Here is a 13,905-nt window from a genome sequence, read left to right as displayed (position 1 = left end):
GAATATGTTCAGGTATCAAAGTAAATACGCAGTATAAATATAGATGAATGCTCGACTCGCTGTTAACCAGTGTAACCAACGTATAATCTCGAAAAGAAATTAAATGATGTATCGATGCGCTGAGGAAGCATTGAAAATAATTAGTATAAAATTATAATGCGCCGTTTGTACGTCCGTTCTCGTGTTTTACAGCTTTACAACCAAATAATGATAAAACTGCGATAGATTGGAGTTCATGAAGCGCGCTGCATTCACTGATCGACACTGATGTCGCGTTCGAAGCATTTCTCGAGGTGCTTTCCTTCGACTTGCTGCGGAATCAAGACCATCCTATCGATCAATGACAAGCAAACATATCTCGTGTAGCCCACTAGTAACAGTCACCATCTATATTCCGAGATTCCACGATCTTTTCGCAAATAAATGTACAATATCTAACAAATGAATTTTCCGACAGAGTAGATAATATCTCTTTTATTCATGTTACGGTTGGTGTGTTGTACTTGCAGAACACTGAAAGCCAGTGAAGACCTAATGAAATAAGACGACGAACTTTAACGGAAGACATATCTTTGTTATTTTATTCATCGAAAGAGGCAATAACTGCAAGTGGATAGACGGTAACAGCAACAAAGCTGGCACGATGAGTGTAACAATGGGTGAGTATGAATGAATGTAACAGGTAGTAGTTCAGGAACAAAGGGCAGAGCACATGAAACTAACAACACATTTCCCAAAAAGATAATTATACGATACCCTGTCTTTGTATGTGTCTTCACACTCTTTCTGAAAACAAAGTGAATCATTGAACAGCTTTTGCATAGTATCTTTGTGATACCCTAAGAAACTACACTTAAACGACGATCAATGTAACGTCTACTTGTTAATTTAATATAAGGACATCAATAAACTCAGATTATTGATACTAAACCTTTGAACCTGTAACATTTCTTACAAATAAGGAGAGAATCATACACAATATTAAAATAATTGTAAAAAAATAATGATTTCTTATAAATAAGTGTATATCAGAACTGAGCAGAATTTCATTGGAATAGTAGAAGACGAATAAGAATTGTGTATAGCGACTTATTCGCAAGCTTCATTCGACTGAATAGTTACTTAAATAAACTTTTAATCGTTCAATGTAAATAATACTTTGAATGTAATTTTAATAGAACAGGAGTTGTTTATCTTCTATTTGAAATGTTTTACCTAGATAAGAATTTTGCTCATCTTTGATATACGCTACGTAACAATATAATTTCCGAGCCTGAAAATAAATAGGAGAATATCATCGTTAACATGCCAGTATTCAAAACCAAAGTAATTCTTAGCTACAAAATAATTCATAAAATTAGAACACAGAATAATTCGTAAAAATCAATCACAGAAAGAAACAGTCAAATAGAATACAATCAACAGGTATAGACGAATGAGCATATGAAAAGTGACCGTATAATAATTTGGGTTTTAAAGAGAAAATTTTACCAAGTTTCAATTCTTTACTTTTACTAACTATTGAATCGATAATAGAAGGAAACGTGATTTTTAATTTAAAATCGATTTCTTCTTTTCCTTAAATTGACAAATAATTGAAAAATCATGTTCAATCATTTTTTATGATTTAGAATTACAGTTACAATTATTATTAATATAAAATTCGGTGGTTACAGTATCTGTTAAGAATTCAGATAGAATCTTAACACATTTGAATTTATGTTGCAAATCATTATTTTTTAGGAATATTGAATTTTTGCCATTTGCAGCAATAAATTACTCGTAAAATACTGTAATGTAAAATAAATACATCGTATTACGACGTCGTATAAATACGTCGTATCTGTATCATGGCCGCATGGCGTACATGAGGTCATCTACAACAGGGTAAGCGGAAAAATGTGCGAAAACACAAGAAACGCCTGCAACAAATTCAAATACGGCTGATTGGCATAAGAATTCTTCCATCTTGTGTACTCCTTCAAAATATCATAGCAGGAATAACAGAAATACCTCAGGGATGTTGTCTAAAAACAAAAGTTAGAATTCATCTTGATTTTAAGGCAAAGCATAAAATCAATTTAACCGTGGATCAGTCAGTTAGATGGGGAAATAGAAAAATTGTTGTGATTGTGTATCAGTCGAAACTGAATTAATTTGGAAACTCGTAATAACCTTTATTATTTTTCTCTGTGCGGTAAAAATAAGGAATTGAAACATGGTGTATCTTTTTTAAGCTAACGACTGACGTATAACAAGTCTGAATTAGTTTAATAACACTTTCCATGTGCTTATCCCCGCCTATACCCTTTTAGTATGTACGTGAGTCGACTTGTAATCAATTCGTCAAAAAGCTGGTGTTTCACACCGCCACGAGAAAAGTAGGAATACGGATTACGTACTTCTCGTATCGTGAGTGTGTGCGACATCATCTGTATGTTGACTTGAGATTGACTCGTAGGCAGATTGTCCGTGGATCGTGATCTAGCCAACGATCTGGATCCTGTTAAAACGCTTCTACTTTTAAGAGCCATTTCTGTGCGCAAAAATACCCTTGATATGTATGCAGAACTGAGTCCACGTATCCCAAACGCAGTACGTAGAAATTTAGCTGGTGTTACCTGCAAGTTCACAAATACGATTATTCACAACGTATACAATTATACTTAGCGTGCTAATACAAAAGCACATTCACATCTCTTTCCTCACCGGTATTTGCCTGCAGAACTTCGACAACGCAACGTCAATACCGTTCTTAGAAATCTCATTCATCCATTCAGAGTTTTGCAACGATGAGTGCTTATAGAATAATAAAACTATAGCCATTGCTACTCGATAGAAGACCTAAAATAAAAAGACAAAATTAATATGAAAACGATGACTCACGAAGGAATATAAACATCTAAATTACCGTTGACAAATCTGCAAAAGATTATTTTATACAGAGTGAGGCACTTTTGACAGGCCGTTTGAGCAATTCATTTATTTTTAGCGATGGATGAAAATGTTTCGAGTGGTCTGTCTAAACACTTTACCGACCGGTAGTGATTGGACATATGATTCAACGCAATAACATTTTTTATTTTAACAACATTAGTATTATTCAATTTATATTTTATCTATTAGAATTGTTATTTCATTAATAATTGTATAATACATCATAATGCATATAATGACGGGAGCATTAAATGTTATCTCAATAATAGATAACAAAGTACTGATGGTTTAAGCAAAAAAACCGATTAAAGCTACCGGTAGCTAAAGGGTTGGGTGCCCCGCCCTGTTTATATATGGTGAGGAAAATCAATGCGTAAAAATGTATTTGAAACTGATTTTTCACTGGCACAAAGTCAATGCTTGGACTTAATATTCATACTATTTCTGGAAGAACATTCCATTCTATAGATATTTTGCTTCATCTTCTTGAACCGGAGCCAAACTTTTTCAATATGCCGTAAGAGGATGAAATAAAAGTCTAAATGCTTTGAATTACATTCCTCTAAGTTTCGTAAATACCAACCTTGATGCCTTCGTGAAGAAAACAGTCCATAACCCTGACTAGATGTTGGAATGGAAGAAGCTGTAGAATCCACCAGATCCAATCCATGTAGATCCTTTCTGCTCTTGATCCAGAACAGTGCCTCGCTAAATGTACAGCAGCTGATTTCTGCAATGAGGAATTCAAATTTGACATCAATCGATAATACCTGCAAATCTATTACATTTATCGTTCGTTTAATTGCTACTTTCCATTGTTATAATTAAAATATTCTTATAATTGTTGAACTACTGTGTTATACAAGGTATTAGGGCGAGTACATACTATCTGACCAGGTACAGTCTTATTCCACTGTATCCAATCAGATAAGTAGAGCAGAGTATGCAGCTAACCGAGAAAGTGGAACAGAACATGTATCTACCCAAACATGTAGATAATGGTAACATTAAAATATACAGGGTCGTTTTGTTTAACACGTTGATCGCCACGTCACCCGTACATGGGTGACAGGGATTTTCACTAAGGAATTAAAAAATTAATTTTGAAGATAACATGTTAACGAAAATGAGTCTGTATATCCCATCCTGTCAAACCCTTGATTTCTATCACATCCTTTTCCGAGTAATACACCTAATTTTCGAACAGAGCCTTTTCCAGAAAAAACCATCAGATTTCCCAAACAAATACTGATCTCTTTTTTGAACAAAACATGTCCTTCCCAATTAGAAAACTTTCTCCTTTCCGTTCCTAACGCAGAATACGCATACCAACCCCACCAAGGATGCCTTTTGGCCCTTTAAAACACGTGCTCAAAACGAAGAGCACTCACTCCGAAAGTAAATCTTATAAAGTGCTGAACGTATCGTTGTATAATTTTTAATAAAAATCTTTGAAAATAAAATTTCAGCATAGTCTCTCGGTAAGCTTCGATTATCTGTGAATCACCGAGTACCAGAAGGAACTGATCATTATTGTTCCTTGAACTACCAATGTTATCACACCTATTTCCAACCCAACAAACTGAAACAACTTTGCAGCATTAAAATGTGACCGATTCGTTCACAGCAGTAGATGGATAAAGTATCCACGTACCACGTGCTTTTTGGTGATTTGCTCTACAGTTTTCCAGGTAACCTCGTAAAGCAGCTTGGTTTGTGTAATGAACATCTTGTCCTTAGCGGCGACCAGACTGGCCATGCAATGGTAACACTCCTCCTCTGCAAGAAAATATATTTTGCGAATACTCTGATTTCAAGCTATTTTAATAACTGGAACCACATCCAAGCGCGTGCCCACATGTTCATTTATGTGATTGGCGTAAGGAAATTCGACGTTCGGCACGCGATGTGAATTTCCATTGTGGATCTGAACAAATGGGCAAACGAGCACCGAGGTAATTCCTACGTAAACGACTCAGTTTATTTATACCCACCTGGCATAAAGTGAAGAAGAAGCACTGTAATGGGATAAAGAGAAGGACTGTAGGTGATATCGGGACAGGCGTATCCAAGCACGGACACAACCCTGTCTGCTACACTCCTGCCTTTTCTTGTTAGATTGTATGACAGGCAATGAGTACTGTCTACAAACGGCGGTAACATGATTGATTTTTCCGGCAGCTCTGTAAACATATATAATTCGAGATTTCAATCACAGTTTCTAAGTAAATACACCGCTCAGAATAATTACGCGATCATCTTCTCGAGTAACTATTGGTCTGTTATCCAATATTTTAAAAGCTTTGCGTGTTGTACAGATTGGACTAACACAAAGTATTAGTTCACGAGTCTTTGTGTATTTTCTTGACACTCCGAAAAAGCCGTACCAAACCCGCGCGTCGAATGGTCACACTACATTCAACAATGGAGCCTGACTCGTGATTTTCAAGTTTGACCTAAAATTGTTATCACGAGTCAAAGTCGTGACAATAGTGCAAGAGGTTGAGGGTGTATATCAGTCTAGATGGCTAAAAACAAGTTCATTCTTTAGAATTTTTATTACTCAGATGGGCACGATATCTTGACGCAGGATTATCCGACACAAAAAAAACAACAACAAAATTCTTAAAAATTATGTCAATGGCTATCGCACTACCTAAAAATCGTGAATTTTCAAGAAGCATTCTTATTATTCGCATTTGTACGCATAAACTATAGCATTTTGTTAACATCTTTCGATTTAAACGTGTACAAAAAATTGTCATTTTTGTTTTTGCTGCGATTGTAGGTTGTGCGATAGCCACTGACAGAAGTTCGAAGAATTTTATTGTTTTTTTGTTTTAATTCAAATACACAACAAAATTTTGAACACTTGCTGTTCTTTTAAATCTGCCCCGATTTGGGCAAATTTAAACTTGGGGGTAGGTTTAAAAAAAAAAAAAAGGGTTTTCGTTTGTTAATAATGTCTAATTAAAACAGTATTTGACCCGATGCCCCGGACCGTAGGACATGCGCGACACGCGACGTTTCAACCCCTACACCTGGTGTTGGACCACCCCCGTTCAGCTCCAGAGGCAGCTTTTGAAACGGGGTCTTTTCGGTATTGATCCTTAACATTGCCGACAACAAACCTGATGAATTTCATCACCCCCCCCCCCCCCCCACCCACCGAGGTGTAGAAGTGCCCCTTCACGAAGGGGGTTGAAAAGTGGTGAGCTATTCCGCCCCTCCAAGGGGTGCCTATGAAGCGAACGGCGTGGGCGTTGGTATTTCAGGGAATGCATCGAGTGCAAAATTCGGTACTGTCGTCCAAAAATTGTGGATTTTGGAAGGGTTGAGTTTGAGTTTCTAGTTTGTAGGTGGTTCACCAATTCCTGATCAAGTATCAATAGAAAGAAACGCACCTGTAGTCCCAAACACTTGGTTGACCATGTCCCAATAGAAGCCATCGAGCATGTTCTTGCCGTGCGCATGCTGATTGCAAAGAGCAGGCCAGAGTTGCGCCCTGATTCCGTTGTTCAATGGCCACGCGTTCTCCCTTATGATCAGCTTAACCTCCCTCTTTCTGCCAGCTTGGAGAAGCGCGTTGACCTCGTTGAAGGTCTTCAGCGCTTGCTTCTTGCTGGTAGGCGACTCTGGCAGTATGACGATATTCGTCGTGTCGACGTGCGGCGGAAACGCATCGTCGATATCGGCATTCGTCTCCTCCTCGACTACCGACATCATATTCGGCGGATTGTCCATCGAGGAGGGTGTCTGTGTGACTAACATCGCAAGCGACGAGACTACGGCGCGAGATTCATCTTCATGGCGCCGTATGTCCTTACGCTTTCGACCACGATATTTACGTCATGTCCTGGGACGTTTCAATTTTCATCTGAAATCAGAAAACCGTTTCGTGTTAATTGAATAATCAGCAGCAACTGCTTGTGATTAGAATAAACCTTGCCAATGCCCGATTATGATTCAACATATTCCCTACTAAAGTTTCCGTTCGAGTTATTTAGAATGTCTGATGTGAAAAGAAAAATGATTTAAAAAATTTACTGAGAATGCGTGTATTGACATCAGAATATTACGTATAGGGCAATTACTATTCGTTAACCATTTGAGCGCGGAACGATTTTTGCTGGAAGTTCTAGGGGACATTAGTACTATCAGGATGGCGCTCGTAGTTTAAACGCTCTGCTGAAGTGATCGAAATATTTAAATTCGTTACAATAATTTTTTAAAAATATCTCCTTTTAGAGAATAACAAAACGAATCTTTCTTATACGTACACTTTATTCTTTATTCATCCGACATTTTGTTTAACTAGCTGGTTATTGTTGCTCGCTTAATTCATATAGCTATTCATGTTTATTTTGTGTGCGACCCTTTACGGGCCACACAACGAACTTCCCGATTTCCGATTACAGCGCCATCTATCGCGAATAAAAAAAAAATGTTTGAAACTAGTGTTTTGAAAAGGTCTCATAGCCAGCGTTCACAGTGCATGACGAATAACATATTTAATTGTAAATACACATGGATATGGAAAAGATATTTAGGAAATTAAAGCGAACAATATTTATTCGTAAAAACATGACCCGAGCATCAGCATACAAACATTTAAACACTATCTATGTTCAACAGCCGAGAGATACTTTTCTACACACGGAGTTTGTTTTCTTTATTTTCTACTCTCCATAGCTAGGCAAAAAAGAGCAACCCGAATAGTAAGAAAGAAAAGATCGCATGCACGTCTGCTCTTCTCTAATGACGCATGCGCAGCGACATTAAGAAACTTTGGTGGGAGAGAACATGAATCAAGAAGAAATGTCTTAAAATTCTGATGCGCACGGGAACTTGGACAGAAACAGAGATACTCCCGCGATTTGTCCTATTTTTCTTCGCATCTTACATTTCCACTTACAAGAGCTCCTATGACTCCGCTATCTATACAGGGTGTCCCAAAAATGTTGTAACACCTTGAAAGGGGTGGTTCGGGAGGCGATTTGAAACAACTTTTTCCTTAGCGAAAATGTATATAACATTTTTGGGACACCCTGTATAATCTCTTTGATTCCCTTACTTCACTCGCAACACGTTCTAAATAGATAATCATTTGGAGAGAAACCGATGGATGTACAAGAAAGCACCTGTTTTCATATTTGAGATGCTTTCTATCCTATCTGCCATGGTAACGTTACCGGTTTAGTAATCCCACGAAGAATTTAATTCTATATTATACGTGTTCACTTACAGAGATCGTCTCACGACTAGAGTTCAAGACCGAACCGACGATTCACGATTCCGCGAATCTTCCGTAAACATTCTCATAATAACTGTGACTGGTAGTCAAATGCATCACTCGTTTCGCGATGCACTTAATCGCGGGAGCGCTCGTCCGAACGAAAAGAGAAGAGAAGAAAAACAAAGAGGGGGTTATCTGAACGCACAGCGGCGGACCTAGACTCGTCGGAGCCCAGGGCCGATTCTAGCGGAGGAGAAACGCGTGCCCGGGACGCGGACAGCCGATTTAGGGGGGTTTTATTTCCGACCTCGGAGTTTTATACAAATTTAGAAACAAAATCACAATTTGTAAAAGAATAATAATGGAGAAAAATAATAAAAAAAATATATCAAGAATATATATATATATCGCGAGAGAGAGAGAGAGAGAGAGAGAGAGAGAGAGAGGGAGAGAGAGAGAGAGAGAGAGAGAGAGAGAGAGAGAATGCTCTTATTATCTTATATATAATCTTATATATATATACATACACACACATTGATTATAATAAGAGCATTCTCTCTCATGAATTTGCCTAATCAATAATACAGGGTGTCCCAAAAATGTTGTGACACATTGAAAGGGGTGGTTGGGGAGGTGATTTGAAATAACTTTTTCCTTAGCGAAAATGTTGTCCGAGGTTTAGTTAAGTAGATATTAATAAAAAAAACCGACCAATCAGAGCGCGCGTATACCGTTGGAGCGCTCGCGATAGCGTATGAGCGCGACCGCCTACGCGTAGACTACCCTCAACCGGAATAGTCGCGCTCTGATTGGTCGGATCTTTTTATTAATATCTCCTTAATGAAGCCTCGGACAACATTTTCGCTAAGGAAAAAATTATTTGAAATCACCTCCCGAACCACCCCTTTCAAGGTGTTACAACAGTTTTGGGACACCCTGTATACATAAATTAAACCCTCTAGCAAAATAGGCAAGCGGTTAGGTTTTGTTTAATGCAGTGATGCCGACAGTGATGAGCAAAATCCTAGGCTTCGAATAAATCTGAAGTTTGCTGTTATGTTTGGCAAACTTCAGATTTATTCGAAGCCTAGGGTTTTGTCCATCACTGGATGCCGAGAATTCCCTGACAGCGGCGATGTCAAATTTGAATCGCAAACAGTATAGGAATGGCGTGAAAAATCACTGTTAGTGATTTTTCACGGTGATCGCAGTCGTGATTAAACTTGGATCACGACCCTGATCCGGAAGATGGCGTTTCAGAAGCGGTTCATGGTAATTGTTATCGTTAGTGTCTCCCCTTAGTGGAGATTCAAGAAACTACAAATGAGTCAAATTTAAATTGTATCAATCCTTTGCACTCGAGGCCGTTTTTTCTGGTATCTACCAGCAACTCGAAATGTTTCTTACCATTCTATTGCCATGAATTCGAAGCTATCTAGATTTGAGAATAAGGTCACCTTTACCTCGCCGACAATCATTTTATTGACATTTCGAGCTCCAAAAAAATTAAACCTAAAGAAACATTAGGTATTGTAGATTTGCTGCAGGAAACCTAATGGTGACTGTTTGAAATCAGTTAAACAAAGTTTAGAAGTCGTTTCTATCAGCTTAACAAAAAATATACCAAATATACATATATGGACACATATATGCCGACGCATTCAAAATCACAGAAAAAATGGGATTACCCTTTATTTATAATGATGAAATGAACAAATACAACATATTCTATGAAATCGAACCATACGGCATCTCTCGTTGCAAATATACATATATCATGTACGTAATAATATTGCATTTACATTACGTTTTATTACATATGCAATGTAACGTGTTAAATACGTAAATAATGTTAATATCGTGTAAGTAGATATACATATATATAATACATAGCAAATATACTGCACATATTATATAAAAATTCATATGTATCAAACATGCAGTTGATATATACTGGACCAAATATAATGTGTATCATATTTACTAGATGGCGCCATGAAAGTTTTATTTTTAGTTTCAACAGTTTATTTTAAGTGCATGTACACTGCATGGGACGTGCATGACAGACTGTATGCAGGGGAAAAAGAAAAGGATGAACAAACATGTCCGTAACAAGTAGATCTATTGTTTTCGGTAAAACTACGAGATGGCAGTGGTGTCAGGCCTAAAGTAACACAAAGATCACCGATGCGTTCGAACGAGAATCGAACGACATCGGCTTAAAAACATTTATGATGGGGCGCGGGACGAGAGTGCCGATCAGACAATGACCTCGACGACGTGTTTCTAAAGGAATCAGCCAGCAGGAGACAATGGATATATAATATCACCTATAATTAGCCACGTAAAAGCTGTTGCTAATAATAAGCAAACCAGCCAGATGCGAAACCGTGAGTGATGATAATCACGGCGTACTTAACGTTTATTAATAAAATCCGTGGAATTATCGTGCAGCCATAAACACGTTTAATACTTATCAACACACCATGTGATAGACTACTCGGCAGATAAAGCTTTTTACGACGATGTTGCGCTTGGAGGTTGCACAGTAAACAGAATTCCCTTATCGCGACACGGAGTTGCTGGAAATTAGCGATCATGAGAAAAAATATATCGAACGAAACGATGTTTGGTCTGCAAAACGGTTCATCCTTTGTTTCGTAATATGTCTGACGACAGTGTACATTTTCATTCGTACGTTAGATAATAAATATTTTTTTTTTTAAATACGTTTGCTTAGAGGCGCTCTAACAACAGAGGTTATTGGTGAATACTAGAAATTACAAATTACGAATTTTGGATCAGTTATTATAGTATACGGTATTGGGTGTGTTAAATTTGATCAAATACATTGACCACTGTAAGAAACTGGACGACATTTTTGCAGCCCGCTACTTCGTCTAAATTAGTCTTAAAACGATCACTTATTCCATTTGGAATTCATTTTAAAAATAAAGATAAATAAGGAAGAAAATAATCTTCATATTTAAGGGGTGAAACGACCCCTTAAAATTTCAGCTACGATAGGCTATTTCCGAAACTATCATAGATAGAAGAAAACTTTTTAAGAAAAAGTTTCATGGTTTTCTACCTGCATATAAAATCTGGCCCTAAATTTTGTAAAAAATAATTTCTTTATAACATTATTTTAAAAGTAATCACAGTTTATACAGGATGCCTACGTATAAGTTCGGACATACGCAAGGTGTCAATTCCAAAACAAATTTCCAACAAAAAATTACTCTTAGACATTTTCTTTGTGACGCTTTATTCTCGAGAATTTACACTTTTAATATTTTTTTTTTGCGTTTTCGACTTGACACTCTTTAAACGGCCATAACTCCACCAAATTACAGTGCAAACTTAAACCTATGTATACCATTCGAAAGAGCGTTAAATTTCCCATCTCACCAATGCCAAACTAAAATTTATTACTTGTTAGATTTAACAAGTGAAAAATTAGGTCAAACTTTACATTGTGAAAATTTCAAAAAATTTGACTTTTTCTGTATTCGTTTTTCGGTTTCAAAGACATAGTTGTTTGGCGGGCATTCTTCAGGAAAAACGTCCTTGAAGTCTCAGCTTTTGAACGGTATTGTAAAAAAAAAAAAAAAAAAAAAAAAAAAATGTACGGTGGTATTTTAGGGAGAAAATGACGAAGTGTATGTTTTTATTTATTTTTATTTATTTTGTAGTTGTTTAATTTACTGCGATCCGAATAGACATAGATCGTATGCAATGCGATTATACAGGGTGTCCCAAAAATGTTGTGACACATTGAAAGGGGTGGTTGGGGAGGTGATTTGAAACAACTTTTTCCTTAGCGAAAATGTTGTCCGAGGCTTCGTTGAGGAGATATTAACGAAATACAATGACCAATCAGAGCGCGCGTATACCGTTGGAGCGGCCACGGTAGCGAAGGCTACCAGCTAAGCGGCCGCGTCAATGGCCTTCGATGCACGTTGACTCACTTGTTCGCGTACAAGCGCGGTCGCTTAGCTGGTAGCCATTGCTACCGCGGCCGCTCCAACGGTATCCGCGCGCTCTGATTGGTCAGTGTTTTCCTTTAATATCTCCTTAACGAAGCCTCGGACAACATTTTCGCTAAGGAAAAAGTTGTTTCAAATCACCTCCCCAACCATCCCTTTCCAGGTGTTACAACATTTTTGGGACACCCTGTATATCAGCAATCGATCGTGACACAGCACAAAGAAAGACGTAATAAATTCATATTTTTCGTACAATTTACAGTGGATGTAGAAAGTATTCGTACACCGTTCAATTACCATAAAAGCTATGTGAAATTGTAATTTGTTAATTTCCCAAATTACATAAATAGCTATTTTCTTGTTGTTGTAATCTATCTATTCTAGAGATTTCCGAGAATATGTAGAATGTCATTGTTTATAAAAAAATAAGTTAATTAATTGCGATTTTACATAGTTTTTTTGGAAATTGATCGGTGTACGAATACTTTCTACACCCACTGTAATTACTTATTTATTATTCGTTTACGCAGATCGAATAATAGAGGTTCGGATACGGATGGGTCTACTTTACGTAAGATTAGGATTCGTTGAACTCACCACCAGTGCTGTCTTCGTTGGTTTGCAAGTCGGATTTCGAAAGTATCGGTCAATTTTTATGAGTTTAGGAAAAATGGTAGTTCGATGCTCGTTGATTAAATAATAACGAGACGCGACGCTGCGGAGTGTGCCGCATAAAACCAGAGATCTATTAATAGACAGGATACTACGACAGCCCTGGTGGTAAAGAGAATTGGTTCAATCGAGAGCGTGTGTGACTCCGCGCGAAATACCTCGGTACGAGACACGCGCGATTTTCGACTTCTGCTCGATACTCGGCTCGCCCCACGCGATAGACACAAACGACTCTGGCGGAGACCCGCGATTGCTGCGGTAGATAAATATTATTGCAACTCCCGAGCGCTCGAACCACTTGATAGTATAAATATATCTCATCGGAGACGGTGGCAAACACACCAACTATACGCGCCAACGTTCCATTGTCGGCTATGCAAAGCAAACAAAGATCCAACTAGAACCACGGTTACTGACAAATTTGCATAATTCTATTAACTAGAGCCTCTCGCCTAAAACGCGTACAATGTACATGAGTACACGTGCCACGTGTATCCGGTTTAAACGTTCACGAGACACGGATATCAGAAAACACGTGTATCATTACACGTGAAAAACATGAATAATCGTGTAATACACTTGTATCCGTATAATATGGGCACGGGTAACGTGAATAACCATGTAATAGACGTGTATCCGTATAATATGGGCACGAGTATTTATTACACTTCTACGCGACTTTACGTGTTACACGTGAAACTCGTATACATGTGCACACGTATAAATGGGAGCTCTACTATTAATCCACGATGGCTCCGTTCAGCTTGTAGTTCGATATGCAACGTATAGAGATATGTGAACCTAGCACTCGACCATTTAAAAATTAATTTTTTTTTGTATGGAAAATGATAGTATCTCGTTTGTACTTGATTGTACCACCCATAGTTTCGTTTGTACCTTCATCAATTAATAAATAAAAAAATTAAAAAAATGGTCAGCACCCGACATTGAGATTTTTGAAATCCGTTTTTTCCCTATTCTTTAGAATCGTTTGTACGACTTTTTGTTTCTAGTTTACTAGTTTACAACAACAACAACAACAACAACAACAACAACAACAACAACAACAAC

The 13,905-nt window shown here is 37.6% G+C and overlaps 1 protein-coding gene across 5 annotated transcripts in view; it reads right to left on the bottom strand.

The window, feature by feature from the left end:
• The window catches only part of LOC128891172 (GTPase-activating protein skywalker), a 40,036-nt gene that overhangs the window by 7,206 nt on the left and 18,925 nt on the right, over positions 1-13,905 (bottom strand). For 3 of the 5 annotated variants that reach the window (XM_054150461.1, XM_054150460.1, XM_054150463.1), the window contains exons 2-8: positions 6,342-6,814; positions 4,932-5,120; positions 4,592-4,716; positions 3,521-3,667; positions 2,710-2,844; positions 2,403-2,621; positions 757-786 (exon numbers count right to left, since the gene is read on the bottom strand). In XM_054150461.1, coding sequence (XP_054006436.1) covers positions 757-786; positions 2,403-2,621; positions 2,710-2,844; positions 3,521-3,667; positions 4,592-4,716; positions 4,932-5,120; positions 6,342-6,708 — 1,212 coding nt within the window. In that variant the 5' untranslated portion in view covers positions 6,709-6,814. The remainder of the gene's footprint in view (positions 1-756; positions 787-2,402; positions 2,622-2,709; positions 2,845-3,520; positions 3,668-4,591; positions 4,717-4,931; positions 5,121-6,341; positions 6,815-13,905) is intronic. The other 2 variants (XM_054150462.1, XM_054150465.1) reach the window with 1 other exon arrangement.

The sequence above is a fragment of the Hylaeus anthracinus genome, unplaced genomic scaffold (assembly GCF_026225885.1).
Source record: "Hylaeus anthracinus isolate JK02 unplaced genomic scaffold, UHH_iyHylAnth1.0_haploid 12001, whole genome shotgun sequence".
Classification (NCBI taxonomy): Eukaryota; Metazoa; Arthropoda; class Insecta; order Hymenoptera; family Colletidae; genus Hylaeus; species Hylaeus anthracinus.
The sequence above is the reverse complement of the archived record's forward strand: the minus strand, read 5'-3'. Positions and strand labels throughout refer to the sequence as shown.